The sequence below is a fragment of the Prinia subflava genome, chromosome 1 (genome assembly GCF_021018805.1).
Source record: "Prinia subflava isolate CZ2003 ecotype Zambia chromosome 1, Cam_Psub_1.2, whole genome shotgun sequence".
Taxonomy (NCBI): domain Eukaryota; kingdom Metazoa; phylum Chordata; class Aves; order Passeriformes; family Cisticolidae; genus Prinia; species Prinia subflava.
Window position 1 is genome coordinate 33,281,363 of NC_086247.1, and position 21,746 is coordinate 33,303,108.

Here is a 21,746-nt window from a genome sequence, read left to right on the forward strand (position 1 = left end):
CACCCAGAACGAGCCCAGCCAGCGCGGCCTCCTCACGCTTTCCGGGAGCCCAGCTGGCAGAGGTCTGGTGGCAAACAAACTTAGCCAGAACCCCGGCTGAAGGAGAGACATCAGTGGTGAATCTGGATAGCGGGGGATGCCCTTTGGGGAGTGGAGTCCGGGCCGGCTCCGCCGCACGACCCGAACCGGGGACAGCCCGCTCTGTTGGGTCGCGATCCCGGAGGAGACCCGCGGTCATTTCCTGTCGCCGCTGCCTCGGCAGGAGACTGAAGCTGAGCCGGTGCCCTGCGAGGGCTTCGGGTACGGCCAGCGAGTATCCGGCCGGCGCTGCTGCCCGGGTGCCACGGCACGGCACGGCACGGCACGGCACGGCACGGCACGGCTCGGCTCGGCTCGGCTCGGCTCGGCTCGGCTCGGCTCGGCTCGGCTCGGCTCGGCTCGGCTCGGCTCGGCTCGGCTCGGCTCGGCTCGGCTCGGCTCGGCTCGGCTGACGCGCCCCGGGTTGGCGGGTTTGAACTGGCGGGCGCTGCCCCCGCCCCCGCGGGCGGAGCCGCAGCCGGCCGGCAGGGGCGCTGTGGCGGCGGGGCGGGGGCAGCGGAGCGGCGGCGCTGCCGTTCCCCGGCTGCGCGGCCGCCTCCTCCCCTCCGCCTCTTCCTGGCCGCGGCCAGAGGAGCTGTGCTGGCAGCGGGGAGGCGGCGGCGGCGGCGCCCAGCTCCCGGCCCGCCATGGCGATCCGCAAGAAGAGCAACAAGAACCCGCCGGTGCTGAGCCACGAGTTCATCGTGCAGAACCATGCGGACATCGTGTCCTGCATGGCCATGATCTTCCTGCTGGGGCTCATGTTCGAGGTGAGGCGGCACGGACGCCCCCGCCGGGGCTCCTCTTCCCGCTTCCTCCCGCTCTGCCGGAGGCTGTCGGTGCTGGAAGGGAGGGAGGGCGCGGGAGTGCCGCGGCAGCAGGGGAGGCTGTGCGGGCTGCGGCAGAACCCTGCGGCTGCCCCCAGTCAGCGCCGCCGCCTCCCGGCGCACCTGCCCGCCGGCCCACGCCCGCCCCGCCGTACGCGGGGACGGCAGCCGACCCCCGCCCCGCCGCACCGCCCGAGAACCACCGCGGGCGCCCTCTCCGCGGCGCATCCCCGCTTCCCGTGGGGAACGCCCTTCTCCCCGGCTCCGCTTGGACGCGCGCAGCCGTGGCTGCCGCCAGGACCGGGTCCCGCTGCCCCGCCGCCGCGGGCGGGAGGCCGTGCGGGGCCGGGAGCGGGCGGCGCGCTGCCCGCCGCGGCGGCGGCAGTTCCTGCGGCCCGCGGGGTTACGTGGCAGCCGGGGAGGGAGGGAGGAGTGCGCGGCACGGCGGGGAGGGGGCGGGGGGCGAGGCTCGGCCGCCAGAGCCGATCCCCCGCTCTTTGTGTGCGCGGCCCCGCCGGGCCCCGCCGGCACTACGGCTCCCGGCGGGCGGCGCGGCGGGAAGGGAAGGGAGAGCAGCGGTGACGTGTCCTTACGGCCGCCGCTCGGGCCCCCTGCCCGCGCCCCCGCACCGCCCGCCCGGCATCCCGGGGCTCCGGGCCGCTCGGGGCGCCGGGCCGGGCCGGGCACCCCCGCCGCCCCCTCCCGCCTCGGAGATGCGCCGAGGCTTGGCCGCGGCAGAGGGGAGCTCTCCGTCCGGCCTGAGGGCCGGCCCTGCTGCAGGCCCTCCGCTCTCTGCGCCCCCATGTTGAAAGCAGATGCTTTAAAAAGTGCCTTTTTGGCCCTGGGAAGGCAGCTTACCTGTGTGACTACCAAAATTTTATCAGTGCTCTAAAATCACTGATCATCAAATTAAGACACTGTTGACTAAATGTTTCTGGTATTTTAGTCATTTGTTCAGACATTTATGTTAGATATTTGTTAAGGGTTGTGAACCTTTTTGTTATTGGGATGGTTTTCAGGATGGTTTCATCCAGCTGTTGGTACAGCTCTGTACAACAGGGAGTGGAGTTGGGAAGAAGATAGGCAGATAGATAGATAGATAGATAAAAAGTGAAAACAGGGCAGACCAGCTGCGCTGTTGTGTTAGTGTTTGCTGTCGTAAGACAGCTGTTACATGGTGATTTCTGGGGAATGAAGTTAAAGAGGTAAACCTAAACTGTTACTCTTTGTGCCTGCATGAGGCTTACTGTATTAACAGTATTACTGATAGGGTTAGAGGTTTTTAGGGGATTGAATGTGCTGAATTATTTTGTTTCCAGTTTTTTTAACCCACTGTGTTTTCTAGCCCAGTGTAAAAAGGCCATGTGTCACTGTTGGTACATAAGTGGTATGTTGCAATCTTTTTAAATGCTTTGATGTAGATAATGGAAATCACTTGCTGCGGTTAGTGTTGGTGTGGTAAGGTGTTTACACTGCCTGACTTGTACACTTCCAGTACAAACAGTAGCTGACAGAGCCTTCACAGGGCAGTTCAGAATTGAGTACTGTTTCGAATTGTCCTCTGAGGGCAACCTTGATGAATAGGGAGCCCGAGGCAACTTCACTAATTAGAGCAAACTAGTTGGATTCCCTGAAGTTACATGGTCTGAACAGTCTGCCACGTATTCAGGGTTTCATAGAAAATCTACAGCTTGTTGACAAAGCACTGGTTTAAAAAATCTCACTCCCTGTGAATAATTAATAGTAGTAGTAACCTAGTCATTATCTTCAGACACTCAACATATCCTTCTAGGATTCCTAAAGGAGCTTGGGTTTTTTGTCAGCCCTATTAATTACCACATATATGCTGGGTTTTTACAGCAATGAGAAAACATCTGATCATGATATAGTGAAGCACTGTTATTTTTCCCTCTCATTTAGGGCATGCTGATTCATGTTGGGATTCAACAAAGATGTGTTATAATAAAAAATTAGTTTCTGTTCATGGCAAGTAAGAATTTGTTCTCCATCTTATATATTGCAGGTTTTAGAATATCCCCACTCCCCAAAGACAGCCATTAGGACAACATCTTCTCTTCAAATTGTTTTTATTCATTCTGGTTTTCCTTACAACTCATCATAAAGAAGTAGTACCACTACTGCTAAACTTAATTTAATTTGTTTTATGCTTCTTGCCAAAGGATCTCCAGGGTCAAAAGAATGCTAATTGTACCGAGTTGATGTCCTGCTGGCCTGAAATTGTTTTCTGTTGTTTATGCCTTTGTTCATTCCCTGTCCACATTTTTCAGATCACCCACAGATTTATGAATATGATAACTGACTTCCAAATTCTGTCAAATAAATAAAGTACTTTTAAATAAAGTTCATTCTCAGCCACTGCTGAATGCATCATGGTCTAGGGACTCCATGATACTGTAAATTCTGTTAATGTAATAATACAGTATGGACTAAAGACAATCGTGCCACGTTTTTTCATTTTACTGTTGGTAGCAAAGGCTGTTTGTAAGTAACACTTTCAAGATCTTTCATTTGGCAGGTTGGCTATTCTGTAAATAAGCCTATAGATACTGTGCCATGTGTGCTGCCCTTGGAAAGTCAGGTGCATTGGTGAGATAATGGGAGTTGGTCAATTTTTTGGGAGGAGACAGACATGCTGGGCCAAAACCATGGGCAAATATTTTCAGTTTAATGTCGTTTATTTCCATGAGAATTTACAGCACTTTTGGTTTTTTCTCTTTCAGATTACAGCAAAAGCAGCGGTCATTTTTGTTACACTTCAGTATAATGTTACCATTCCTGCCACAGGTATGTCTCTTGCTGGAGATTAGTTAGGAGACAGTGTACCAGACATTATTAGTGTGCCATGCTTCCTAGACTTGACAAGAAGGGAACTTGTTCCTTTCGGTAGATACTGAAATTATTGATAATGAGCAGCTTTCAAGGATTTCACTTTTATTTTTTATTAAAACGCTCTTTTAGGTGATAAAGTTAGAGACAATGTTTCTGTTTGTCTGGATTCGTCATTGGTGCTGAAACAACATCTGGCTGGTAGATAAATTCACATGAATTCTTATTCTGGCTTTGCAGGTGGTAATCTTCAATAGTCAAAGTGGGATTGATAGTTTAACATATTTTTATTGCCCACTTTCAGTGTATTTGGGTAAGCTTCCTAAATGCACTTAAGTTTTTAGTTTTATAGCATCTTTCCAGAGTCAGACTGAGTTTGTGATGTGATGGAGAAGATAACTATAACAGTCTAGTGACCTTGTTCATGGTGGCACTTTAATTTGACTTCTATTTGTTCAGCTGACAAGCTACTTCTGTCTGAAAGGTTTCACTCTGAGAAATAAATAAACTTATCAACCATTAAACTGTATTGGTGCCTAACACTTAATTCTGTTTATCTTTTAGAAGAACAATCTGCAGAAACAATCTCTCTCTATTACTATGGCATCAAAGACTTGGCTACAATTTTCTTTTACATGCTTGTAGCAATAATCATACATGCTATAATTCAGGAGTATGTACTGGATGTAAGTACAAAATATTAATTCCTTTCATCTAGATAATTGTCGGGTTTAGACTTTAAGACTATTAACTTGAAAGTAAACTTCTGCATTAAAGTTTTTTACTGTAAAAACATGCATTAAAACTTTTAGATACTCTAATGCAGTTACCAAATAAATGTGAAGTAGTACTGCAGCATATAAATAACAGTGGGCTTTCATTTCAGAAAATTAACAGGAAAATGCACTTTTCAAAGACAAAGCATAGCAAGTTCAATGAGTCTGGGCAACTTAGTGCATTCTACCTTTTCTCCTGTGTTTGGGGAACGAGTATTCTTGTCTCTGTAAGTATAATTTCTCTTCTGTTTCTATTATGAGATTTTAAAAAAATCACTTATGTTGATGATAAAGATGGTTTGAGTTTATTTTTCTGGTTTTAGCTGGTTTTAATTTTAAAATGGGGACAAGTTTAAGGATTCTCTGTGAGTTGTAGTCATAACTGAGTATAAAGTCAGTACAGTTACTGTTGCTCAGTCTCAGTTGATTTACTTTTAAACTGAATAAGATAAAACCATTTAACATTATTATGGTATTTAATTCTCTCTAGGTTTTGTGCTGTTGGCTTATTAAGATAAAATAAATGTTTAGAAAACACCATACATAGCATTCTGAAGCTTAGGGAATGGGTATATGACAGATGACTGTAACATCAGGTCACTGTGTGCTTTTAGGTGACACTCTTTGCTAGTGGATGGAGGTGTATGAGCTTAGCTCATAGAAAGGGAAGACTGTGCCTTTTTTTAAATTTTTTTTTTAACATCATAACTCCTGGAAAACTTTTTCTTCTCTTAGTTAAGTTCAAAGTTTATCAGCAGTTTACAAGGAAAGACTTGTGGCTGTAGTAATCCTGGAATAATTTCCATCTCATAAGGACATTGTATCTTGAATAATCACTTGATTTACTTGGTTACTTTTTATTTTCCTAAACCAGTGCAGTGTTTTTTGTTTTGAGGATTTGTTTTCTGCGGTGTTTTGGTTTTGTTTATTGGTGATTTCTCAGGGATTTTTAAAAAAGAAAATTTGTAGATCTGCACCTTTTACTTGTGTACGTAGATGTATTTTTGTGTGTACACACGTGCATGTACATAAATGCATACATGTCTGTCCAGTCATTATTTCTGACTAGAAAGTAACATCTTAGAGTATTTATTGAGGTTTTTTTGTTTGTTCTTTTCTTTTTTTAGGAGAATTATATATCAGATCCAACCTCTCTGTGGAGGGACTATCCGCACACTCTGATTCCGTAAGGCCTCTTCCTTGGAGGATTGCTAGGGGAGAGGAGGGAGTGTTTTCAGCCTGGGGTGTGTTATGTACAGTGTGTAGAATAAACAGTTTGTAAAACTGTATTAGTCAATAATGTATTTTTGGTAGTATTTATGTGAGCTCGATTCTTCAACAACTTGTAGCATACAAAGTTCTTTTTATGTAGGCTATTAGTTAAGAATGGCATTTTTGCAAACTTTATCTTGATGATTTTGTTGTTAGAAATATTCATTTAGACTTGGCTGGCATGAAGGATCTGCATTTTTTCTTTCTTTAAGAGACAGTGATAAAATGAATTCACTAGAAGCCTCTGAAATGTTTTAAGCTCATTCATAATAAATAATATTCTTCAATTCTTGCTGTATTGTACAGGTTTCAAATGAAGTTTTTCTACATCTTACAGTTGGCATACTGGTTTCATGCTTTTCCAGAACTGTACTTTCAGAAAACTAAAAAAGTAAGTTCAAAATGTAAATGGGAGGAACTGCAAAACAAGGTGTCTTTTTGTCTTTTCAGTTAAATCCTAATTGCAGTACAAATGCTAAATAACTGTTGTGTGAATAAAAATTACTAGTGTTCCTTATCCACTGAAAGAATTTTCCCTAGAGCAAGTGATTGTGAGATTTTCTTTTCACTTCTTTTTTTTCATTTGTTTTTTGGAATTGATAGTCTGAATAGGCTCATTGAAATCAGTTGCTTCATGAATCATGATATAGGTGTAGAATATAAACTGTAAATAATTCTATACATCAAAGGGGTATGAAAGTCTGGGATTTGATTTAAATAGCATTTAAGTGGGTGGATGAAAATGGGACATTAGCTGGCAATGTCAGCTAGTGTCACCCCAAACAATCAGGTGTCACCTGGGCTGCCTAACAAGCAGTGACCAGCTGGTAGAGGGAAGGGATTCTGCCCCTCTGTTGAGATTGCCCCTGGTGTGCTGCATCCAGCTCTGGGGTCCCCAGCACAAGCAAGGTGTGGATCTGTTTGAGCTCTGGGGTCCCCAGCACAAGCAAGGTGTGGATCTGTTTGAGCTCTGGGGTCCCCAGCACAAGCAAGGTGTGGATCTGTTTGAGCAGGTCCTTGAAGAGGAATAGAGGGCTGGAGTAGCCCTTCTGTGAGGGTAGCCTGGGAGAGTTGGGGTTGTTCAACCTGGAGAAGAGAAGGCTCCAGGGAGAACTTATTGTGGCCTCTCACTGTTTGACAGGGGCTTACAAGAAAGATGGAGAGAGAATTTTTATTTGGGTCTGTAATGACATGGAACGATGATTTTGGAAGAGGGTAGGTTTAGAGTAGATGTCAAGAAATTCTTTATGATGAAGATGGTGAGGCACTGGAACACAATGCCCAGAGAAGTTGTGAATTTGCTTTCATTTGAAGTGTTCAAGGTCTAGATGGGGCTTTGAGCAACCTGGTGAAGCAGTAGATGTCCCTGTCCGTGATACAGAGGTTGGACTAGGTGACCTACAAAGGCATCTTTGAGCCCAAACCATTCTGTGATTACGCTGCATCTCTGTTGCCAGTTCTGCTTTATTCAACAAAATGAAACATAGGTGTTACATAACCACAGATCTTTCCACAGGAGCCTAGAAGAGGCTTAGTAAAATAGTAACGAGATGCTCTGTTTTTATGCTACTCAGATGCAGTGTGATTCCTGCTTTGCAGATGCACTGCAGCTGATGTTCCCCTATTGTGTTAGGGATACCTTTCAAATTTGACTTCACAGCCAAGTGAGGAGATTTTTTTTAAAATAACTTCAAGAAAGCTGTCAGGTGACCTAGGTGCTATATGTTGAATAGTAGTGTTTTACTTGGTTTCTGCTTGAAATTGTGCCCTCTGAGTTTTGCATTAAGTTTAAAGAGTGATAGTTCATTCATTTTATCAAGTTCATAGTTGATATTTCTTTAACCACAGCTTAACCTCTGCCACCTTGGCTTCCTTGCATTATTCCTTCTTTTGAGCTAACTGGCTGCTTTTACTCAGGTCTAGTTATCTGGCCTGCTGACATAAAAAAGGAAACTTCTTAACTCTGGTTCCTGTTTAGTCAGTCATGTATACCTTGTGCATTATTCTACAAGTCCTGCAGCCTCTCACAGTTTGTCTAAGCAGGCAACATGGGCTGTTTAAATGTTATCTCAGTTCTAAAGTTAAACTGTTAGAGGCTGGTCCTGGTTGTGCTTGGAGAAAGTGATCATTTGTACTTTCTGTGTCTTCAGGTGAAATAACTAACTTCTCATTTTCTTTCAGATAATTTAGAGGAGGTCTTTCTCCACCTGTTTTCTTGCTCTTTGTGTATTATGAGTGTGATGTTTGCTGTTGTCAAAATTGTTTGATTCTGTGGGTTGCTTGGATTTGATACTGAGTATTGTATAACATAGTATAGCTCTTTTAAGATTAAAATTCTGTGCCTTTTTAAATTACATATGTACAAGATAAAGCTAAAGATCCTTGCTTGAAGTTTAAGGATCTTCTCAAAAAAAAAAAAGGAGTTTAAGCACAACTGAATGTACTCTACTACCACTCCAAAAGAGATTTTTATTGTCATCTGGCATACTTCAGTGGTTCTTCTGTTTACAGATCGCACAATCTGCTTTTCATATGCTGTGTGTCTTCCTCTTTATTATTTCATTTCCATGAAGTCTTCAGTTTAATAGGGCTGGCTAAAACCTGATTTAAAGTGGGACTATGGGCTGTAGCATGGCTGGTTAGTAACAATATTCTCTGTATTTGCCAGAAACAGTGTGCCAGAATTTTGGATGGCCTTGAATTTTTAAAATTGATGTTAACACTTGGAAAACTTTTCATTTTGATTTGTTGACTGTTACTCTGTAGCAATCTGACAATTTGATGGAAAGCAAACATGTGGAACTGTAGGATCTGATGATACAGTAATACATACAAAATAAGTATTGTAATAGCTTGTATAATTCACAGTGGTCATAACAAATAAAAGTGGATCCATTTAAAAAGCATCTTTCCATGTTTGATGCCTTTTCTCACAGTAGCATATGTAAGATACTGAGTATCACTGGTAAGTGAGCAGTAAGTTATGTGTAGAATTAGATGATCCAGGCTGAGTAATTCAGTGCTAGACGAGACCATGTTAAGGTAGCTGATACACCAAGAATTTCCAAGACTAGGGAATAGTTTGTAATAGCAGATAACATACTACAATACTGTATAACATTGTGTGTAACACATGGTCACTTTTTTCTTCCAAACAGGAAGATATCTTTCGTCAGATTGTCTACATTGGACTTTACCTCTTTCATATTGCTGGAGCCTATCTCCTGAAGTAAGTCAATTGGAAACTTTTGCTGGCTCCATTCTCTGCCTTAAATATCTACCAAAATGTCTGAATGTTTGTTTTCTTTGTTTTCATAGTCTGACCCATCTCGGACTTGTTCTTCTGGTATTGCATTACTTCGTTGAATTTCTTTTCCACATATCCCGTCTTTTCTACTTCAGTGATGAAAAATACCAGAAAGGGTAAATAGTCTTTATCTTTAAAATTCATGTAATCTCTGTCTTAGAGCCTTTTGCATTTAACTAACCAGAAACCAAAATTACAAGGAAGTTCAGTGTTTCTTAAGCGACCACAGTTCTCCAGACTAGTGTTAGTACTTATATTTCTAAACCATCAGTATACTTTTTACCTTGTTTTAGCCTAAGTAAATACTAGTAGCAGTATAAGTAAATACTAGTAGAGGTATTAAATGAAATAAAATCTCTCAATGTATACTAATGTGGAAGGAGGGTTAAGTTTTGGGGAGAAAGGAGCAGGATAGGTTGCTAATACAGCCAGCTCTGTAGGAACTAAAAATGTACTTTTGTTCTATAGTACTGGAAAGCACTTTCCATTGAGTTGAAATCAGTTTTCATAACATAATACAAGATGCATTTAAGATAGATGCAAAATCATATATTTACATAAGTTCTTACATTTCAAACAAATTTGCATGCTGAGGGGGGTAAGCATTTGCATTGTTAGTGCATGTGTTTTGAATGGAAAGTTTATTTGGTGTTTGTGGTGTTTTTATTTCTAGATTTTCACTGTGGGCAGTTCTTTTTGTTTTGGGAAGGCTTCTCACCTTGATTCTTTCAGTCCTCACTTTTGGCTTTGGACTGGCAAGAGCAGAAGATCAGCAGCTGAATTTCAGTACTGGGAACTTTAATATCCTGGCTGTTAGGTATGGTAAACCTTCAACAGTTCTTAAGCATGTGCTGCAAACCCATGTTAAATAACACAATGTAAATGGTACAGTACTAATACCAGTAATTCTGAATGGTTGAGTGTTTTCATGCAGCCAATGGGATCAATAGGAATAGTTTATGTAAGAAACTTTTAAGGCACAGTGAAATGAATGGACTGAATTTAGTCTACACCTGAGAAATCTGTAACTGGTTACTCTTTTTCTTTGTTAAAATAAACCCCAAGCAAAAAACAACAACAACAAACCAACAGAATTAAAAGGAATATCCAATTACAGACACTACTTTCAAATGTTTTAAAGTTAGTAAATTGAATTCTAGATTATGATTGCTGTGAGTTTATCTTAGCAGTCAAGGCATTGTGTCCAGAGCAGCTTTGGTCTTGGTGAAAGATTACTGCCTCTTTCTCTGCCTTTATTATGGCTCCTTTTGCTGCATGATCCAACTGCCTGGCCTTCTTATGAATGCAGAAAAAGAAGTTACTGAAACTTTGACAATGTCAGCATTACCTTGCAAAGTTGATACTCTGAGTTGCAAGACACTCTTGAACCATTTCCAGCTGTTACTACCTGCTACCCTGAGAGTAATTCTGAGGAAGACAGCAGGAAAGAAACCTAGTACTTGCCAGTTTTGATGGGCTAAGATTTTACCGTCACTCTATATCTAGTTTTGATTATCTGTGCTTAAGCCCAATGCTGCCCTAGGCAAGCAAACTCTTGGCTTAGAAAATGGATGTTACCAGGGAGAGGGGGTGGAAGTTGCCAAAAACCCTGACGTGTTCTACCTTCCTTTCCTGTTCGAATAATGAGGCAAACTTACTGATAAAACTTTACCTATTATTTGTTTCTAGAATCAGTGTGCTGGCCTCCATCTGCATGACTCAAGCATTTATGATGTGGAAGTTCATTAATTTCCAGCTTCGGAGGTGGAGAGAGCATTCTTCTTCTCAGCCTCAGTCAGTGAAAAAGAAGTTTGTATCAGCTAAAGGAAAGACCTCCAGAAAAGAAAGAGGTTTGTAGTTTAAGTTTTTCTGTTGCCTTGACTTCTCAAAACCAACTTTAGGTCGCTAAAGAAGCATTTTGTATTTAACTTGTGAGTGAGATGACTCAGCTACAGAAGCAGTACTGGTGAATATTACCGTGGGGAAAATAGATTTTTAAGAAAAAACACTATATATTGTTGGGATTTCTAACTGCCCAAATTAAGGAATTACTGGTGTTTTTTTAGTTAATGCAGCATGATATTTTTATTCCCTTTAATTCCATCACTTGAACAAAACGTGTCATGCTTGTGTCTGTTCTCTTCTATAAAGGGAACAGATGCAATTTTAGATCTGTTCTCTTAGACAATTATTTCTAAATTTTCTTGCAGTGGATTTCAACTTGTTTTTGATTGACATGAAATTCTGAGAGTTTAGAGCAAAGAGATAGCTTGATCCACCCAGTAAAAAGTTTTGTGTTGGACTGTTTTTAGAAAAAACAGAAATCGATAGTTCTTTAAGGAAAGGTGATAACATCTTACTACTCTAAATCTGTGTTGAAGCATTTGAAAATGAGCTGAAGAGTCCAGATTTGACTTTTTAATTATATCACACCCTTTTTATGGAAAGGGTATGGAAGATGAACAAAATGCTCTTTCCTCCCGGAAAAAATTGTGTTCTTTAAAAAAAAAAATTTAAATCCCTGTACTTCAGTATCTCTGTTGCAGAAACAGTTCAGCCATCTGTGTTTTTCATTGCTATCTAGAATAACTTCTGCACCCTTTGGAAATAGCAGAAATAGTTTCAAAAGCTTTCTTCAGCATGACCCTTTGCTGCCAGTCATGTATTACCAACCAGTTCCATTTTTTGATATATTGGAAGTAGTGTGTGCCAAGATCATTTGCACTGAGAACTGAGATTTGTGGTGGAAGATCAATATTTTTTTTCTCCCAAGTTTCTATTTTTATTAAAATTATGTGTTTTAGAGTACTGCTGGACTCCCTTTAGAATGAATTGTAATTGTCTGTTGGCTTTTGTGTAGTGTTGGGATTTTTTTTTTTTTCCATCTGAAAATTCAGTTGGAATTTTTTTTTATAATTGAGTGAAGGTAGTTTCCTATGTAAATGTCCTGTTTAATCAGAGCTTCATGTTCATGGCCTCACTATGGGGTTTTTTCATTTAAGCATTTCATGTCAAATAATTTTGAAGTGTGTGCCTTGATGGTGATGTAATCAGAGTCAGAAATGTAATAGCTTTTAAAAGCTCTTAGCCTATTTCATTCATGTAGTGTAGTGAATGGCTGGGTGTCACCCAACTTCAATGGAGACTTGCAAGTGGTAAAAAAATGGTGGAAAAGTCAGTTATTTAGGGTTGTGGTTTAATTCACAAAATAATTGAACTATGCCCATCTTGAACGCTGAAGAATTTTATTCCTTATTTTAAATGGAAATAAAAGAACTGAGTTCATTCAAATTCTTCTGTTTTGAATACTCCTGTTATGTTGTCAGTTCAGAACACTTGCATAGGGTGCAGCAAAGCAGCGTTTTTGAAAGAGTAATATATGCAATTGAACTGTTTAAAATAATCCGTTTGAGGGGGGTGTTGTGGTTGAATGTTTTTTGGGAGCCAGGGCACAGTAAAACATGTTACTTCTAGTCTATGCCAAAAGCAAGAAATGACAGTAGAAAAATCCTGCTGGTGATGTCAGTGGGGTATCCCACCTGCACACAGCCACATGCTGATTCATGTTCTTTGTTTTACCTAAACTGTGTAAGAAAGTATGATTTCAGTTAGCTGGCTTGAGTTTAATTAATTGTTTGTAAGTTTCTTTATTTAAAAGTAATTCAAACGTTTTCAGAAATATCTGAAGACCACCTTATGTAGGCTTAAAATTGTGGTGTCATTTACAGCCAGATATGTGGTCAAACAGACTTTGACTCTTTGGGCCTGTGTCTGGGCTCATGCTCATGTGTGGTTCTCATTGGGTGTTTTTGTTGTTGCTTGTTTACATAAATGGGAGCATTTGGGTGTCGTGGGAGAAAGAGGGAAGCCAACAGTTGTTTTTGCAGACTGGCCACACTCCAGTGACCTTCAGTACATCTGTGGATGGAAAAAATAAGTTTACCAGTCCTTTGTAAAAATACATAAATATATATGTAATAATTTTTAAAAGCACCCAAAAAGCCAGCAGCTGTTGCTTGAAGTCAGAATGATGTGAGTCAGAGCAGAGATGTTAGGCTGCAAGCATTGCAGCTGGCTATGCACTGTGCTCTTAAGATCTGTTTTATAAATGTAGTTACTGTCAGGCACATCTGTTTCCTTGGTTGTAGTGAACCTGAATGAAGGAGGTACTTTTAATTCCCAATGGTATCACGCTGCACCACTTTATTAGTTGTATTCACCATAAACCCACAGATTGTGCATCATTGGTTTAGGGAGACTTTTGCTAGCAAATCATCACTGTGGTACTTGAAGAGATTAAACCTCTTGAGATCCTCTACTCCTGAAGTGGGATGGAAATAGACTTGCAGCTGGATAGGTGCCTGACCTTGAACTCTTTCCACCTACACATACTCACTGCAAATCTGAATTAGTGTTTTACTTCTTATGTATGTAAATATCATCATCATAACGTAAATGAATTCTGTATGTTGAAGTATATGCTTTAAAAATTGGGAATATATCTGTGTGTAAAGGATTCCCTCTCTGTATCAAATGCTTGTAAAGGTAAGCAAAGGAGTATAATTTTAGCAAGAACTATGAGGTAGGTGGGATAAATAATTACAACCTGTAGCAAAGAACTGTGTATATACCGTCTCCAAAATTTCACCTCTCTCGTCAAGTTGTACTTTACTTTTTCATAGAATATCTTCTAAAATGTCATAACTGGTCTTGATTTTCAGTCTAGATGTATATAGTGCACACATTTCAGTGTCTGGCCACATCAGGAAACTGAAATTTATTGTAGTAAACTTCAAATATTGCACGCTGTACAAACATCTTTATACTGTTGCACTCTGAATGAAAATAAAGAGGTTTAACAAAGAAGGTACATCAGAAAAGAAGCTAAAGGCTGTTTGTGTGGGACTCACAAAAATGTAATATAAAGCATCTCACTGTATTTGAAAAGTGTTTTCTTCTTTTTTTCTAGAAAATGGAATAAATGGAACAGTGACCTCAAACGGAGCAGACTCGCCTCGCAGCAGGAAGGACAAATCCTCGTAAAACTGGGTTTTATTAAGTTAATTGACTAATGTCCCCAAAGAATCTGCTTTTTACATGGATGGCCCTTCAGCACTAGAGATATTATGGATTAAAGAAAATACAATTCATGTTTTTTGATTATTGCTGTTGTTTTGAGAAACTTTTTTTAAAAAACCATTTTGACTAAGGAAAAAGGCTTATCTCTCTTCAAATACTTGGGGGAGGATTCAACACTTTTTAAAAAACATTGAAGCTTTTTTAAATATTTACTGTGATGAAATAACTCACTTAATGAGGATCACTGTTGCAGTGTATTATTTCCTTCCAGTTTTTGTAATCTTGGTGATACTGTTCTACCAACTTCACTTTTTCCAAGTTCCTCAAGAAGTATTGCAAAATTGAAGTAAAAACATAGTATGCATTTTCAGGTACTCTGGGTTTTCAGTTAATTACCTTGACTCAAATTTATGTTTCAATTTGGGATTCCAAGACCACATCAATAGACATCTTTATTTGGTAGTTACTAGCTGCACAATGTCTGCTCTAAGAATTGCCCCATCTCATTAAAACAAAACTGAACTAATTGGAAATGTTGCAGAGTCTTATTGTTTGCTGGTTAGAAATCTCTTACAAGGAACACAATGCCTTTTTGAGATACAGCTTTTAGCACCTGAAAATTAGAAGGGAGCATGTGTGGTCATAGAAAGAGTTGATTTGAGTAGCACTGTCCACTCCTGTCTGTGCTTTTGAAGTGCAAGTATCTTGGAGAATTAGTGCACATTGGATCTTCTCTGAAAACTTGTCTGTCTGATTTTACAGGTGGAGGTTATTACAATGTGTTGTGTTTGTTTTGGGAGGCAATTAATGCTCCATGAAGAGCAAATTAGATAAATGGATCAAGTGATGAGAAACATTCCTTTATTCTAACTGCTTTGCTTTGTTTCACCTCTGTTAGGAAATAGTTTGATTTCTCCTATATATATTTTTATGAAAAAATATTTAGAAGCTACAGCTTCTTAAAACTGATCTATTGTGACCTCTGCTACAACTGGAAAAATCTAAATTTAAGAATTTTTCCATTATCTTTCGTAATTGTATTCAATGTGAAACTTTGTCCAGTTAGTTTTCCAGTTTAATATGCAGATAATGTTTCCTCTGTACACTTTTGTAATGGGTATAATTCAACCTGTTTCACTTGTGAATGAGTGAGACAGTTATTGCAGTCTTAAGAAGAAGTTGCTGAATTAGTTTATTGAGTAAACCCAAGTATTGAACTGCTTATTGATTAAGGAGTAATTATGAGCAATCAAGCTGATAAATAAAATAATTTTAATTAAAAACTGTTACTATAATTGAGTTTATACCCAACAAAATGATAAATCTGCATTCTGTATTTTCTAGAGTTCATTTGCTTACTATTCAGAATAAATGTTTCTAGTACAAAATCCTCACTACAAGTAACTATCCATTCTTCAGTTGTATAGTGCTATTTAGAGTTATTACAGTATAATTTATTACATGTTTCAGCTGATTACAGTCACAATTCCCAAGTATTTGGTTCACAGCTCCTGAAGGGGACTTGGCAGACTTGTACTTGCTTAGCTTGAGAGCTCTGGGGCACTGTGCCCTCTCCTATGCCCAGTCTGCTCCAGTAGAAGTAGGTATCCCATGTCTTGATTGGAAGGGGTAGAGCTGTGAATCTCTCCAATCTGACCACAAAACTGGAACTCGGAAATCCTGAGAATCATGTACATTATATACTTGTTCAAAATCATGTTTTGTGTCTGTTTCTAGAAAAACCTTCACAGATTCTGTGTGCCTTGCTCTCAACTCGTACCTTAAGCCAAAGGGGGTAAATTTTAAGTGTCTAGTCTGGTGCTTAACTCTAAATTGCTTTGCTTGTGATATCTGGTTGTACTGAGGCTTAAAGAATCATAAAGGGTGGAGAAACAAATCATGAAGCAAGCATTTAAGGTACTTCTTGAGATCTTCAAGACTTATAGGAGTCTGAGGGTTGTAATAGTTGTTTCCCTAAGGCAAACTATTTCCTGTAAACCTCATTCTTTGGCACAGTAGTCTTGAAATGTAAACTTCAGGTTAATTTCCAAAAACTTCAGAAGAATATATTCTTGACTGTTAATACTGACATTGCTTTTTCTCTCCTTTTGGCCTTATGGATGGACATTCTTGTCCTTTGGACATTTACAAAAGCACTTTTTTTTCCACAATGGCTTAATATTCATCATTGCCTTATAGGAGTTGTTGGTGTCTGCCAAATAATAGAAAGTAACAACAGTTGTTCTAGAGTTTGGTTAGAGTATTGGGAGCCAGTGTATTTTCAGTCTCTTCTCTCATAACTAAAAATACATATTTATCATGTTTGGTGAGGCAAGACCAGTCATTATTAATTATCTGCCTTGGGATGGAAACACTCATAAACTTAGAAGATACTGAGACTTCTAGTTTGATATTATTTGTTTTAGCATAGGAGTATTGTTTGACTGGATAACTGCTTTTGCACTGCTTAAAATTGATTTTCAAAAGTTATTGCATTTTTGGCTCTTTGCTTGTAATCTGGGATTCAGTAAGATGGAAAATTAGATAGATAGTTATCTATCTAATCATGTTTTCTTAATTATGGCATCAAGAAAATTAGAAATGGAAATTATGAAGGAGTTCATTATTATATCCTATGCCAAATAAAATAGGCAGGAGTTAATTTATCCTCGTCAATTACCAGGTCCCACAAAGAGAAAGCTTTGTCCATTTAGATGGATTTGAATTGAAAAATTACACAGACAGTGGATAGGGTTTGTTGGGTTTGTTTTTTTCCTTAAACCTCCTGCTCTTTGCCTCATCTCAAATCAGTCAAAACTTCTCAAGATTTAACAACAGATGATTTCCTTTTTTGGAAAGGAAAAATTTCCTTTCCTTTTGGAAGCCTTTTTTGACCCCCAAATGTGTGTTTGTTTTATGTGCCAGAATATTCTCTCAAAACCAGTATTTTACTTTTAAAGTGATTATATTTAATTTCAAAGTACACACAAGGAATGCAGAGCAGCTGAAATTAATTTTCAGAGTTTTAGTTTTCATTTGGACACTTTCTCCTTGACTGGTTGCAAAGACAGATTTCTCCTGTGTGAATCATTCATGAATGTGAAAATACTCTTTGGAAATGCTGTTTTTCTGGTGATTCCATGCCCAGAATTAGGAATGGTAAAGGAATTTGCTGAGCAGAGAAAGTGCATAGGCTATTTCTTCTAACTTTAGGTTACGCTGAAGGTAAATTATCTATGTTGGGATAATGCATCTAGAAAATCAGCAGTTATTTGTAAGCATTTGGTATTTTTTCTAAATACTCTTTTTCTTTGAAAATTTTAGTTGTGTTTATGGAGTTATAGTACCCAGAATTGTAATAAGCAGTGTGGTTCTCTGGTATAGGTAATTGGACTTCTGTAAAAAGGATCAATACACATGTGCAGTCCTTTGTTCTTTGAAGATTTCTGACTGACTGCGCCTGAAATAATTTTGTTGGGGGCAAAACTTGATGTGAAAGGGAAGGGAAGATTTCCATAGCCAGGCTAGCATGGCTATGTAGTAATGTAGGTCACTGCCAGAATTGTGGTTCTGTCCCTTGCCTTAGCTAGCACAAGCCTTGCTGGTTGCATGGTGAGGTAGACCAGGGGGCTGGTGCACCTGAAAACAAGCATGTTTGGGTTTTTTCCATTGGGTTAGTTGGCTGATAGTAACCCCAGAGTTTTACAAGTAATTATGTATAAGCAAGAAGAAAAGTGGCAGGATAAAAATCAATGAGGTTCCAAGGCAGCTGCTGCTGTCCACAGCATGTTGCTTTAAAATTACACCAGATTACAGCATGGGAGATCTTTAAAGGCTTTCAGTCACCAGTACCAGAAGGGACCTGACCTCTACTGCATGGAGGTACTTCCTGCATGCCAAATTCATTGAGTATGAATGGATTTTTTTCAGATCTTGTGGAGGAAGGGGAAATACTCATTGTGGTTTACTACAGTACTGAGGTACCTTTTATCTGTCATCAGGGTTTCCAAGCAGTGCAGGAGGATACTGGCAGTGTAGAAATAGGAATTTTTAAAATGTAGCTTGTCCTGGATCAAACAAACAACAATACTTTCCTTAACTGCCAGGAAACTATGGGGTTTTTTGCTTTTTTGGTGTGAGATTTTTTTTTTTTTAATTGTCCACATCAACCCTTTATGTACTGGAGGAGGTCTTCCAGAGAGCTTTGCAAGAATTGCACTGTTCATGTGTCTTGGTACATGGAGGGGAGGATTGTTTGGTTTCCCTTACTTTGTTTTCCTGTTTTCAGGAAGTGCACCAGCTGATTCCTAGGTCATACTTGGGTTTGGTTCCATTTGTGACTCAGCCCCTTGGGCCTCTGTTGTAAGTGTTGGAGATTGGCAGTTTCAATAGGCTCCCTATGCAGTGGTGATCGTGGCTGTCCTAATTGTTCTCTCTGGAAAATGTCAGTATTGAAGGGACTTGAACACAAAGTAGAGACAGTGGTAATGTTTGCAAAATTTACAGGCTGCTGGGAGCCTGCATACAGAGTTGGTATCTGGAGGGGGGGCTGTGGTTTAATGCCTGAATCTTGTTATGCAAATATTTAGGTTATTTCTGGTGCAGGGTATAAGAATGTCCTACAAAATGAAGGCTTGGGGAATATATAGAAAATCCTTTAAAAAGAAAAAGACTTCAAAGGACTGACGTCAGTTATCATCTGTTCATCATATTTGAATTTCTTACATCGTGAGCTGTGGATTATCTTTAGAGCACTGGATTAGCCCATGCTTGTCAGTTTGTTGGTGGGTTGTTTTATATACTGTAAGTTGTTGTGGTGGATGTCTGGTGAGTATCCCCTCTTCACACTGCTCCCTGGACTACTCAGTTTTGGACCTGATAACCCTAAATCTGTACACAATAAGGAATATTGTGTGCTCTTCTGTGCTAAAATAGGATCAGTGCTGGAGTGTTTCTGTATCAGTTGTGCTAAAGAAATAAGCACATCAATATGCAGACTGTCATCAGAACCTCTTTAATGGGAACTGAAACTCTTTAGGATGAAGAAATTGCAATCCAACTTGGATATAGCTCACATGCACATAGCAAGTGCTGTTGTGGGTGAAATGGGATTGCTGTTGGTGTCTGCCACTGTCCATTCCCCTTGGTGAGCAGTGGGTGAGGAGTGCTGGGCTGCAGCAGCAGTAGGCTGGCTGCTTTCTGCCTTTAAAGAAGCTCTTTTGATGTTGCCAATTCAAAAGGCAACAACTCTTATTTCTGGTTTTTAAAAAAAGCTTACGGCCTAGTTTTGAATCCAATACACTTGCTCTTGATCTCTTTCTATGTGTCCTGTCACTTTTATTTTAGGTTTCTGCAGATACTTTAGTTTTATCCAGCTCAAGGATGGCAAGCCTGTGATGCGACTGCCAGAAATGACAACTCCTTTTTCTTCTATCTGTGTTTGAAACTTTTTGCAGAATCAGAGCAGCTAAAGTGTAGCTTTATAATTCAATAGTGTTTCAGTACTCATTCTTTGTCCGTATTTATTGTGGTTAACATTAAAGGTCAGGCATTGTCATTCTGCACAACACAGTTGTTACTTCTTCATGCCACACGCAAGAGGGTTAGGTAATTTGATATACTGAATTGGAAAAAAAAAAAGTTAGTCAGTCTGGTTTAACAGGAGTTGATATTCCTGGATGGTTTTTCTTTGCATATTGTAGTTCACTGTCACTACCTTTCTCATTTAGGAAACTGGGCACCTAAGATCTCCGAATCTCTAGACTGTAGTTTTGCTGTATACCACTTGAAAAATGATGATCTGGAGCTTTGTGTCTCCTTATATTTGTTTTGAAGTTGAAGACTATATCTTGTGTTGTAATCAACAGATAAATATCCAGCCCATGGTAATAAGAAAACTGTAATGGGGTAGGAATTTCAACTCTTGAACTCCAGACTAGAAACCAAGCCAAAACTTAACTCGTGTTCTCACGCAGGTGATTCCTCCTCTTTGTTTCTTGATTAATCATTATCTTTGTTTTGTTTGTGTAGATTGTAAGTTCTTGTGGCAAGGGTTGTCTTTCGTGCGTGTGTGTGCGCGTGTGTGTGTACCCAGGACAATGAGGTCTGGAGCCCCAGTCCGTGGAAGCTGTAATAAGCAATCACCTTGTTATTGTTTTCCTGGATATCATAATAAAGAGTATTGAATTTAAACTGTGCTTGAATAGTCTGTTACAAAAATGGAAGCATGTAAACTGCTTCTGGCCTTGCCTACAGTCCGGCAGCATCAGGGAGATACTGCTCACAGGCAAATACAGTGTTTTGTGTGGGGATATTCACTTGAACCAATGAACACCAGAGACAGGAAATCTGCTTAGGCTGAAGAGGAATGGCTTGTAGCTTGGGCTGGAGCTGGAACTTACACAAAATTATCAGGAGTTCAGGACTGATTTTCAAACTTTCTGTCAGCTTGAGAAACAGCATCAGCCCTCCCTCTTGGGAAGAGGGGGCCTTGTTTGCTGTAATGTTTGTGCAGCATTTTGTGTCCTTTGAGTAGCACTTTGCAGTTTGAGAGAGTAACCCTGAACGTGGAGAACACCAAGAGCTGTGCTGGGCAGTCTGGTGCAGCCTGGGAACTTGCTGATTTTCAGGTGTCTCCTCTCCCTTCTGTTGAACAACTTTTAAAGCCTTAGTAGACTTCAGCTTCCCTGATACGGAAGACCAAAATATCCAATCTGAATTGGAGCCTCCACGCTGTTCTGTTGGTGATTTGGCAAGGTGGTAGGGTCTGAGAACTGTACCCGGCTTAGGGAAAGTTAAACTGTTTTTAGAAAGCTTTTACCTTCAATGTTACTTTCCATGACGTTGGATTTGATACATTGTAAGAGGGGATGTTTACAGATCCCATGAGCTCAGTATTCACTTCAAATCACATCAGATTGTTGCTTTTGAGGAACGGTTGAACTATTTAAACATTTCATTCTTACAAACCTGCATTTGTAACTTTTAAATCCTCAAACTAATTGAAAGACAATGTTAAGTGAAGATTAGTCTTTCTGGTAGACACATCTTGTTGTTGACTTCATTGTTGGACATCATAGTTTAAACTGTGGCTTAAAAAGAAATTGTGTTAGAAAATCAGTGGAAAACACAACGTTTGAAGAACCAGAGCTACTTGCCACTGTTTATACCTGTGATGTGACAGGAAATCTACTGTAGAGGGTGAGGACAGGTAGATCTGGATGGGCACATGGCGTCTAAGATGATTGTAACAACTCCTAATTTATGTTTGCCCTACTGCACCATCGTCTCACTCTGATGCCAGGCTTGGAGTGATCCAGCAAGTACGGATGGGAAGTGGAGCACATGGACTCTTAGGAGTGAAACCATGTCATGACTTTGGACAAAACAGCCACTAGAGGCCACCAAAGTCTGTGACAGCTGCGTTTGCTCCGGGTGACTGGTAGCCAGCAAGAATATCTCCAAAGACGCACCTTTTTTGCTGCATTTTCAGTAATAATTACTTGTTGTCTTTTAAGAAGCGTTTCTGCTGTAACTCAGAGCATTGAATTAAATTAGACC

The 21,746-nt window shown here is 40.3% G+C and overlaps 1 protein-coding gene across 1 annotated transcript; it reads left to right on the forward strand.

Annotated features, from left to right (window-relative positions):
- Window positions 1-618: 618 nt before the first annotated feature.
- On the forward strand, window positions 619-20,378 carry TRAM1 (translocation associated membrane protein 1). Its single transcript, XM_063392746.1, has 11 exons — window positions 619-848; window positions 3,647-3,710; window positions 4,317-4,438; window positions 4,639-4,755; window positions 5,656-5,714; window positions 6,107-6,191; window positions 8,959-9,029; window positions 9,119-9,223; window positions 9,781-9,924; window positions 10,797-10,957; window positions 14,077-20,378. The coding sequence occupies exons 1-11, from the start codon at window positions 726-728 to the stop codon at window positions 14,148-14,150; spliced, it is 1,125 nt and encodes a 374-aa protein (XP_063248816.1). The 5' UTR covers window positions 619-725; the 3' UTR covers window positions 14,151-20,378.
- The last annotated feature ends 1,368 nt before the right edge of the window (window positions 20,379-21,746 follow it).

Excerpts from the sequence above, each read along its gene's own strand:
- TRAM1 (XM_063392746.1), top strand. The coding sequence starts at position 726 with ATGGCGATCCGCAAGAAGAGCAACAAGAACCCGCCGGTGCTGAGCCAC. Across the intron at positions 849-3,646 it reads TGCTGGGGCTCATGTTCGAG|ATTACAGCAAAAGCAGCGGT; the intron begins GTGAGGCGGCAC and ends TTTCTCTTTCAG. Across the intron at positions 9,925-10,796 it reads TTTAATATCCTGGCTGTTAG|AATCAGTGTGCTGGCCTCCA; the intron begins GTATGGTAAACC and ends ATTTGTTTCTAG.